The sequence below is a fragment of the Hippocampus guttulatus genome, chromosome 14 (assembly GCF_054856545.1).
Source record: "Hippocampus guttulatus isolate MCC_2025c chromosome 14, RoL_Hgut_1.0, whole genome shotgun sequence".
NCBI lineage: Eukaryota > Metazoa > Chordata > Actinopteri > Syngnathiformes > Syngnathidae > Hippocampus > Hippocampus guttulatus.
The window spans coordinates 3,942,937-3,953,155 of record NC_141274.1 but is presented as its reverse complement, the minus strand read 5'-3'; the positions used below and the strand labels follow the sequence as shown (position 1 = coordinate 3,953,155).

The window sequence follows — 10,219 nt, the reverse complement described above, 5'->3', positions numbered from 1 at the left end:
TGGTGACTTGCATGCATGGCATCTTACGTTGAAGGAGGAGCATTAGCAATGAAAGGGGCAATTACAATATCACTGGACAGAAATTGCAAGGGGATATATGGCTTTTACACCCTCTTAACAAAACACATAATCGACTCTAATAATAGATGGAGGACAGTGGTCATGTGGCAAGCACCGATACATTACAGCAAAAAGGCTTCTTTAGGGAGAATACAATTTTGCAAGTACTTCCGTGCAATTCAACCCAGTGGGTCTTATTTTTGTGCCCTGCGCAAGTGCAAAATGCAATCTAACTGTGCGGCGAGGTAGAGTTTTCTTACTTACGCAGGTAGAAAGGAGATGTTGCGCCGCTGTGGGAGGGAACGCAGCCAACTTGTTTGCCATCCAATGGAAGAAGCTCCCATCATTCAATTTAAATTCAGTGGAGAGAGAGGAGGACGGTCTACATGGCATGCACAGCAGATGCGGGATCTCGGCGAATGCCAAGTACATTTAAAAGAAACTGCAAGATCTCTACTTGCGGATGATTTAAAGTTGGCTGCGCTGGAGTGGGCAGTTGAAGAGCGCCTTGTACCCCCAATCATGTGTCTCAGACTTTCTCCACCATGAAAATGAAGATGCGCTCATTTTTACGAGTTCATGGCTGGGAAAATAAAGCCCAATGTGTGTTTGTTTACATCAAGAATGGGTAAAAATTAACAAATTAAAAAGGATTATTATTATTAGTCATAAACCCGCAATATTATTCAAAAACACGGTGGGGAAAATTAAGGAAAAAACATTGTTTAAATGAAAAAATACAGAATGTGCCCCCCTCTAGAATTGAAGCTGCCCATCCCTGTTTTAAATGGAAAATAAAGTTAATGTTTGTCACTCTCTTGGTAAGGCTCAACTCACTCGAGCGTGTGTACAGGATTGGATGCAAACATGCAAAATAGTGTGGTCAAACTACATAAAAAAAGAAAGAACTGCACTGCCCTCTACACTTTATTAACAGTACCTACAACTCTCGTGCTGAGTTGTAATGTGTAACAACTTTTTAGTGAAACAAAAGTTTATAGGATTGAAGCCATTCAAATGGTCCATTGCCGAGTTTCGCTGAGGTCGTCTGGTTTGATACACAAATTAAAGAAAAGCATCACTGGCCAGTACAAAAGGTTCTCTTTTTTTTTGTCTCCATCTTAGTATTTTAAAAAATACTAAATGCAATCGAATAAAAAATAATAATAAAATGCATCGAATAATAAAAGATACAGAAATTATCATTCTGTCAGTATATGTAGTTAGGGATTAGTACACCAAAAAGAATATCAACATTTGGGTAAGTTGGCCATTGCTAAGATAAATAATACAACACATCACATATAATAGCAGATATTTCATTCTGCGCAATACTGGGAACAGCTAAGATCCTGTGCAGCACCCTCAAACTCCCGGAAAAATAGCAAATTAAAATATAGTTTGTTTTTCAATAAATGGCAATACAGTACATTCATAATTTATCAGTATTTTGAACTGGTGGGGTTACTCTTCAATCACCCTGTAGTTTGTACCACATTATGAAGATCAGAGCAACTGAATGAATTTCCATTTGAAATGTTGAGAAAATAGATATTTCTTCTTGGTAATGAACTTAGCCCGACCCATCTGCGTTTTCAGACAGAATAACTCTTGGTGCTGTCGCTCTGCACTTCGTTCCTGTGTAAGTGACTTGAATCCCTAACTGAGCCCACGCCTTCTGAAATGATGGCTGCCCACACATAGCATTTCCAACGTTTTCCTGAAGAGGCCTCTATACACTCTTCACAGGTTGCTGTTTGCGAGAAAACCACCAGTTTCAGATGACTGTGAAGACGTGTTGAAGGGAAAGACCGATATTTGTGTGAACCTGAGCGAATAAGAAGCTTTTCGCCCCGGCTTCATATGAATCCCTCTTCGACGATCCGAACGTCCCTTGTGTCTCATGCGGAAATATCTCCCATTCAAGTTGGTGTCCCCACAGCTATTGAACCACCAACCACCTAAAGTTATAGGAAATTTGAATAAATGAAGAATATAGCTAGATGCTTTGAATTTTCAAGAAATGACATCTTTTTCACCTGTGTAGTTGTGGGCACAGTTGGAGTGCCGGTGCTTGTTATTGTCCCTGTCCTTAGTGGAGAACATCATGCCCGTGTGGTTCTTCATGGGGTCGCTCAGATCTCCTGACAATAGCTTGAGGTGAAGGGTGTAGTTGCTCTCTGGACCATCAAGGTCACAAGTGTATTCGATGAAGCGCTTATTGTGTTTCCAGTCTTCCAGATGGATGTGAAGGACAGAATTGCCCTGTGCAACCAGCGAGTGAATCTTTCTCAGACCCAGCCAAAACTCCCCTTTGGAACAGACACGGTTGACCAGAAATGAGAGGCACAGACAGAAACATGAGAGGGCAAGTTAAAACCACATCATGACACAAAAAAAAAAGCAGCGGCAGACTACTGTGAGATGCACAGTAAGAAACTCACTTCAGCATAGTGTATATCCAAATGACCACAATCGTCCCAAGTATCCTGAATTTGAATTAATTTATTAGCAAGCAAATTTGACACTTTATTTCAAAATCTATAAACACCAAAAAAAGAAAATACTGGTTTGTAAAGCTCGAAATGTAATCGTAATTTAAATGTTGGCTTCTCGCAAATAAACAATTAATGTGCAGAGGGGTGTTTTGAAAGTAGCTACCCTTTTTTTAAATGACATTATGCCCTCCCTGAGCATGCTTTGACCTGTTTAATGACACCCCAGTTGGTGTTTACTGAAAAAGGAAATACACAACAAAAGAATTACTCACAAAACCATCGCTGGCGAAAAGTCAATGTAAAATCCCATTCACATGCTAACATTAAATTAGCATTGACCTAGCATTAGAGTGATACTACTTCAAATAAATACAAACGCTGTAGTAACACAGATACATATAACATAACAATAATCAAATGCACATGTTATTTCCAATCTGTGGAAAATTTAGTCATACTAAAAGAGCTTAATGGCAATTTCTTCTTCTACTGTACTCTTATTTCATTGTAAGTTTGTACACAACAGCAACAGCCGGTATTTATTGCTATTATTTTAGTAGATTCTTCTTTTACTTTGCTTCTATTTTAATTCCAGGTTATTCTTTGAAATTATATTTCAAGTTGAGCTTTCAAGAATTCAAGGAATTCCAACAAGCCAACACACATGACATGGCATGAAATATGATCCCCAAGGTCCCAGGTTAGCCCAGTAAGTCGCAAGAATTGTGAAAATAAAAAAGTGATCAACAAAATGAATACAATAATGGCACATCAAAGAAATCATTTTTCCGGCTTTTGACATACCGTGAAAATCTCCAAATCCATTTTCGTATTTCTCCCACGATTGGTCAAAGTTGACAGAGCCGTCTCTTCTACGCTGAATGACTGTTGCTCCATGATCTGCAAGAAAGTCAATACAACAAATGTTTTTTTGTGTTTTATTTTGGGGGGGGGGGGGGGGGGTTCATTTTGCTTTTCCAGCAGAGTTTAAAAAGGTAATTTTGGTAGGTATACAATCAAATAAATAAATCAATTAAAATACTGTGGAAAACCCAAGTTACATCAGTGGTTCAATTCAGAAAGTTCTGATAGAAAGAAATCCTAATTTCATACAAAATGAATATACACAGAGTGGAATACTTCATGGTTTCTTTTTTTTTCTTAATATAATTTTGGCAATTACAGCATACAGCTAACCAAAACCCCAAATCCACCATCTAATAAAATTTAAATATTACGCACACTACAGTAAAAATGAAATTTCTTCAATACAGAAATTAGAATAATATATGTGAACAACTGACATCATTTTCAACGATAATCCACTCTATTGTCATTGCACAGCAAGCCAACAGCTTTCTGCTCTTGGGAGCGAGAAAGAGTTGAAGCAATGGAAACCATTTTTTCTCAAATGTTGAAGTAACTAAAATATGAATGGACTTGAGTCCACAAGCGGCACGGCGAGCCGTTACTTTACCTGCGGTCATGTCACAAAACACCTTGAAGGGCTCCGATCCATTCGGTCTGATGGCGTACACTCGACTGATTTTCTCACCCCTGTTGAACACTTCACTGCAGTCTGACGGGAGATCTATTTGAAGTGGACCAAAACAAGGTTGAAATGAGGAGCATTTAAAGTTAAATCATTTCCTCAGAAAGCCGTTGGCATGATGTGTGCCAAGCACGGTGTAGGTAAAAGACAAAACTATGATTGCCATCTGGGAAATCGAACACCTTGATCATACGCGCAGTCAGACTGAATAAACACATTTCCTGACAGATAGCGATTCTAATATCACTACGAAGCTCCCATCCAGTGCAGTGCTGATACCGATCTTACCCATGTCTGCAGTTTTCTTGCTGGAGTCTGAGGCCAGATATGGGCTGAGTGTGGGCGTGTCGCTGTTGAAGGATTCAGGCATCCTTTCACTTGTGTCTTGAGCTAATGTACTGGCTGTAAGCTAGGGAACATTGTTAGCATCATAATTTGGACGCACAGAATACATCCACCTCAGAGTCTAAAGAAACATGCAGACATATGCACTTATGTATTCCTTGAGACCCAATGAATGAACATAATCAAGTTGATTATGCTCATTCATTGGGCGCAAAGAAAAGAATCATCAGGATTGATTGACATTGTCAGAGAGGTCACGATTTCATGAAAGATACATTTTATGTTCCTGTATTTTTTCATTGTCACAACATTGCATCATAATGTGAGGTGTTATACTGACATTGTGTTCTACGGAGCCCGTTACCAGCATTTAGCGGTGGCTACAGTGTTAGCGGCTAGCAGTGTTAGCATCAAGTTCCCTCCTGGCGAGAGAGCTCTCAGATTACTTTTGAAGGGCAGAGTCATGCAGAGTAGGTGTATATATCAGGTATGGCAATGGCTAGTGATGAAAAAGCGGAAAGGGGCGTGGCCTGGACGGGGCGACCAATCACAACAAGTAAAACATCATACACGTCCAATCGCAGGGCTGTTTACAATCGGAAGATGGAAAGACTGATCGGGAGAGCTCGTGAAAACTCGACGATAAGGTACCTGACCCCCCCCCACCCCCCCTAAAATGTTCTCAACGGATTTCCGCGTATCCGTGGAAAATTGCCATCCCCGATATATAAGATACGGACAACTACTTCATCGTTGCTGCCTTCTGGTAAATCCTGAACCAAACATCACTTGAGGTTCTTTCTGATATGCGCAGCCACGATTTGGACATTTCATGACAATTCCTTTGTCTAAAAAGAATATTCCACTACCTTTTCTTCCAGACTCTTGATTTTTACTCTCTGGTAGTTGAGTTGATCACTTTGCTCCCTCACAGCCTTCAGCAGCTCTGTGATGCTTTGTTCCTGGTTGTTAATCACTCCCTGTTTTAAAGAAAGGAGTGAAGGGGGTAAAACCTGTTCACGGCTTTTTCATTCATCAATTCATTTCTGCTGCTTAATGAGTTGAAAACTATCCCAGCTGATTTAGATCAAAAGGCAGGTCATTTATCACAGGGCATAACCCGCTTTTTGATGACTACACCACAGCAAACCTTTTTGAAATCGGTCTGCTGAACTTCCCGGATGAAGGAGATGGAGGGTGGAGCATGCCTCCAGCTGCCTTACCTTAAGACCATTGATGTCTCTCACTTGGTCACCAGTCAACAGGCTCTGGGACACACTTCTCAGCTTCTCTTCCAGGCCTTCCACTTTGTTCCGCAGAGAGCTCTTTTCCAGCATGATACTGTCCACCTTGGTGCCGATGTTAACAGATATGCCCCTGATCTCCTCATTGTTAGCTTGCAGCATCACCGCCGTCTTCTTCAGCTCCTCTTCCTCCTCCTTGATTTCACTGGCCAGCACAGAAAGTCGGTCGAACGAACGGTCAAAGATGTTGATCTTTTGGAAGATATCATTGATCTGCCCCTTGGTCTTGTGCACAAAATCCCGCAGGCTCTGGCCCAGCTCGAGGAGGCCGGTCGCCAGGAGTCGCACGTCGTCCAGAGCTGCAAAGTGTGAGGGGGTTTCAACAGAAACCTCGGGCTGCTCCTCTTTGCCGCACAGGACAGTTAGCCCGGCACCAGCAAGAATAAATAAGTAGATCAGGGTTGTTTTCATGTTGTCGTTCTGCTTATCCTACCGCTGACAGCCGTAGCTCTCTTCTGTGACTGGCTGAAGAGCCACGGTGGGAACATCATGAGCTTTATACACTGTCAAAAGCATGTTAATGATTAACTTGGATCAGATTAATTCCGGTACTGTTTGGATTCTCCTCTTGCCTGGAACACACATAGGGATTTTTCAAATCTGAAAAGATTTTTTTTTTTCTCTGACAAGACTCCAGACATAAAGACATCTTTGGTCGCATTGTGTCAAATTGAAAAAAAAAAAAAGCTTTCCCCAAGAATGACTGCTTTGGTTCTCTGCAATGATATTTTGGTCAACAGACAAACACGAGGATTATGCGGGATGCTTATAGTATGGAGTGGCAATCTACAAAGGGTGATGACTGAGGCTCTCTGTTAATTGTTAACCACTCATGTCACAGCAGCGTTGCAGAGGCCCTCGTTGTTTACACAGTAAACACAGTTACAACCTTGGCTTCAGCCACACGACCTGATTACAGCGAAGTAAAATGCTGCTTGTTACAGTGGCCGACTTGGGTGGCAGCTGACACGATGTGAATTGCGCGACTGTTAGCCTTGGAGGGGCAAGGAGAGTGAAAGTAGGTGTCTCGATCCAAAACAGGGAAATGGGCAAGTTCATGATATAATTTTGCTCTTTCACATTCATCATGTTGTTCCTGTTGTTTATATGTTTGAAAAAATCCGCGATGCACTGAAGCCGCGATAAACGAACCACGAAATAGCGAGGGATCACTGTATATGTACACTCAGTATACTCAATATACACTCAGCAGCTACTGTGCTCGGCAAACTTGCAAAAACCAATAGGATCCATAACATACATTTTGAATTTTAACCCTTTCATGGACCCCATAACCTGACAACATGATAAGCTGTCCACTGGAGTAATCCCTGTACCTCAAAGGGTTAAAAGATACTGTAACTATTCACAGGAGCTTTGTGATTATACACAGTGATGTAAAATGAATCATAATGAGCACTTGAGAGGAGCGCTTACAGAAATGCACTCAATGTGCAACAGTGGTCCCCAACCCATGGGCCGCGGACCGGTACCGGTCCTTGGGTCATTTGGCGCCGGGCCGCACAGAAAGAATAAAGAACTTACATTACTTCCGTTTTCTTTATTTCAGAATTGGAAAGATGTATTTTGAAACATTACCGGATTCTTTGTTACATCCGTCGACAATCTGTCACTCTTGACGGAGCTCAAGGCGCACTTCTTGGTCACGTAAAATGAAAACCAATGGGCTAGCAAAATGAGTAAAAAACAAACGTCTTTGGGAAGTGTCTTTGGGAAGGGGAAAAGGCCCTGCCAGGAGACAAACGAGGAGCCTACGACTTCCAAGAAAAAGAAGGTAACAATTAATAGACAGTATCAGGAGTCCTACTTAAACTACGGATTTAACCCACTCTGCATAATATGCGGTGGTGGTGAGTCGTATTTTTCATGCACTTTGTATTTGCGGTGCATCTTATTTTGAAGGCACGTTTAAACGTTACCATAGCGACCACAGAGCGTGGGCGACCAGATAGGACGTTCCTTGTGTCATGATTCGTGTTTATGATTATGTTTCGAAAATACCACAGTTTTCACATGCAGGTCATATTATTTTGTTGTATTTATCAGTCAAAATAGTGTCTGACATTAAACCAGTCTGCGGGGCAAAAAAGGTTGGGGACCGCTGACACACACTTGTTGTGATTTTTATTTTTCAGTTGTTGGGAGGCCCTCCTGTTGAATGGATGGTCTTGAGCCGCACGTCACTACCTCATGTTTCTCCTGACCAATGCAGCAAAAGCTCAATGGGGAGTGACCACAAGTCACCATTACATAACACACGTCAAATGTTTGGACACAAAAGTAGCCTTAAAAGGGCTCTGCTTTAAAATTGTCTCCACTAATCCAGAAACGTTCAGTGATAAAACCCTTAGCATTCTAAAATCCTCACCGCATTGTGCTCGTTGCTTATAAAGTCTCAACGCAAGTAGCTCAACTTTCCTCGAGGAACACGTTTCCACCAAGAGGCAACTTCCCCCGGAGGAGGGAAATGGGAGGAAAATTAATATCCGACGGCGGGCAAGCTTTTACTGCTTTGACTAAAAGTATCTATGTAAGTTAATAATTTAGTCACCCCCCCCCCCCAAAATGTGAATCTAAAAACAGTCTGTTTAACCAAGATACCACTGAAATGTGATGCAATTCCAAATCTTTCTTTGAAACTGCCACTGACTAAGATTTCTGCATGACAGCCAAGTTTTCTCAAGCATGTGTACTGTCTGTCAAAGCTATAAAGGCAGCCCCCCCCCCCCCTCCCCCAGCACTCCCTCCACTGTGAACCACAATCCCTCATGGAGTCAGTTGTCTGCCTGGGTAATGGAAAAGGAGTATTTTTTTTCAGTACTTAATGATTCCTTTTCCATCCTTGGTGGGAAACAAGGCAGGGTAGCAGCTTATTAAAAAGCTCATATTCCATATCGATACAAGTTAGGTCAGGTGTATTTACTACACCAGGAAACAGCGAGAAACAAAGACTCCCTCTTGCATAGTCAACTAGTTGTTAACTACCGGTAAAATGAGTCTTTTGCAGTAGCACACACAGAGAGTTAAAAAAATATATATCACAATGCCTGGTTTTGTTCAATTTCTTGTTCATATGAATGCCTGGTACCATGAAAGATGGTGAACAGACAGTGTAAAAAAACATGGAATGCCCACACACTTAAAAAAAAAGGTGCTGGGTTGTTTTCTTGACCCACTTGCTGGGTAGTTGTGGATTTTGAATCTAACTTTACTTCCGTTGGCAGTTTATTCCACTTGCGCGCAACAGCTAAATGCCGCTTCACCGTGTTTGCTTTTGAAACCTGGGCTCCACTAATTGACTCGAGACTGCAGTCCTCAAAGCCCGACTGGGTTTACACTACTCACAAAAATTGACTTGGCTTTCAGGTGAAATGAATGGAAAATGTCAAAAGTTCACGCTACAGGGACATCATCATGAAAATAGGACGTTTAAGTAGGATGCACTGGTGATTTGCTCATCTCAAACAATTCATTGAAACTAAAGTTAACAATAACGGCGAGTACACCACAAAAAAAAAGTCAATAACTCGTCATGCGCATTCAAAAGCTTACAGAAAGTCACATTAAGTTCACCTGTAAAGGTTTGAATGCATTTAAGGCTCGTCCTGAAATTTCACCTGAAAGCCAAACATCCCTAACATTTTGTGAGTAGCATATATTCAATCAGCATTTCTTTAATGTATTCAGTGATTTATAGACCGGTAGCAGATTTTTTAAATCGACTCTACAGCTAAGTGAGAGGCAGCCTCTACCGGAGTGGACTAATATCATCGATGCACTTTTGAAGGCATCCAGTCAGAAGACCACTACAATAATGAAGTCTACTGGAGATAAAAGCACGGACAAGCTTCACCTGATCTGAAGGGTCTCTCTTTATAGAGGACTGCTGGAGCTCTGACAGAGTGGCCATTGTTTTCTTGGTCACTTCCCTGACCTTGGCCCATCTCCCTGATTGTTCAGTTTTAGACGGGTGGCCAGTTCGAGGAAGAGTCATGCTGGTTCGGAATTTCTTCCACTTCCGGGTGATGGAGGCGGCTGTGTTCACTGGAATCAGTTTCTGTACCCTTCCCCAGGTTTGTTCCTTGAGAAAATTCCTTTGACTTCATGCCTGGTTTGTGCTCTGTCATCCACCTGCGGGACCTTGTTGTGTGGAGACAAAAGAAAAGAATTGATTCCATTTTGGAATGTGGCTATAACATAAAATGTGGAAAAAGTGAAGCGCCGTACATGGGGCCAAAAGGTTATTTTTTGCTCACCTTAATATGGTATGTGTGCTTATGAAAAACAGATGATATTCTTTGTTCCTGGCGTGATGGTGGTCAAAGAATGAAAGAGGATCCATGAGGAATGATGGGTATGCCTTCCATAGATGGCACGAGCTCCGTGCTCTCTCCCTTCTGTTGACTTGCCATAGATCCCGTCGCATTGGATAGAGTTAC

At 41.7% G+C, this 10,219-nt stretch overlaps 1 protein-coding gene across 1 annotated transcript; it reads right to left on the bottom strand.

Moving 5' to 3' along the window:
- Positions 1-969: 969 nt before the first annotated feature.
- On the bottom strand, positions 970-6,235 carry LOC147194511 (angiopoietin-related protein 3-like). The gene is made up of 7 exons (XM_086129937.1): positions 5,679-6,235; positions 5,325-5,435; positions 4,399-4,519; positions 4,036-4,149; positions 3,363-3,458; positions 2,100-2,372; positions 970-2,021 (listed from the first exon to the last, which is right to left on the bottom strand). The coding sequence occupies exons 1-7, from the start codon at positions 6,168-6,170 to the stop codon at positions 1,804-1,806; spliced, it is 1,425 nt and encodes a 474-aa protein (XP_085986063.1). The 5' UTR covers positions 6,171-6,235; the 3' UTR covers positions 970-1,803.
- Positions 6,236-10,219: the final 3,984 nt, after the last annotated feature.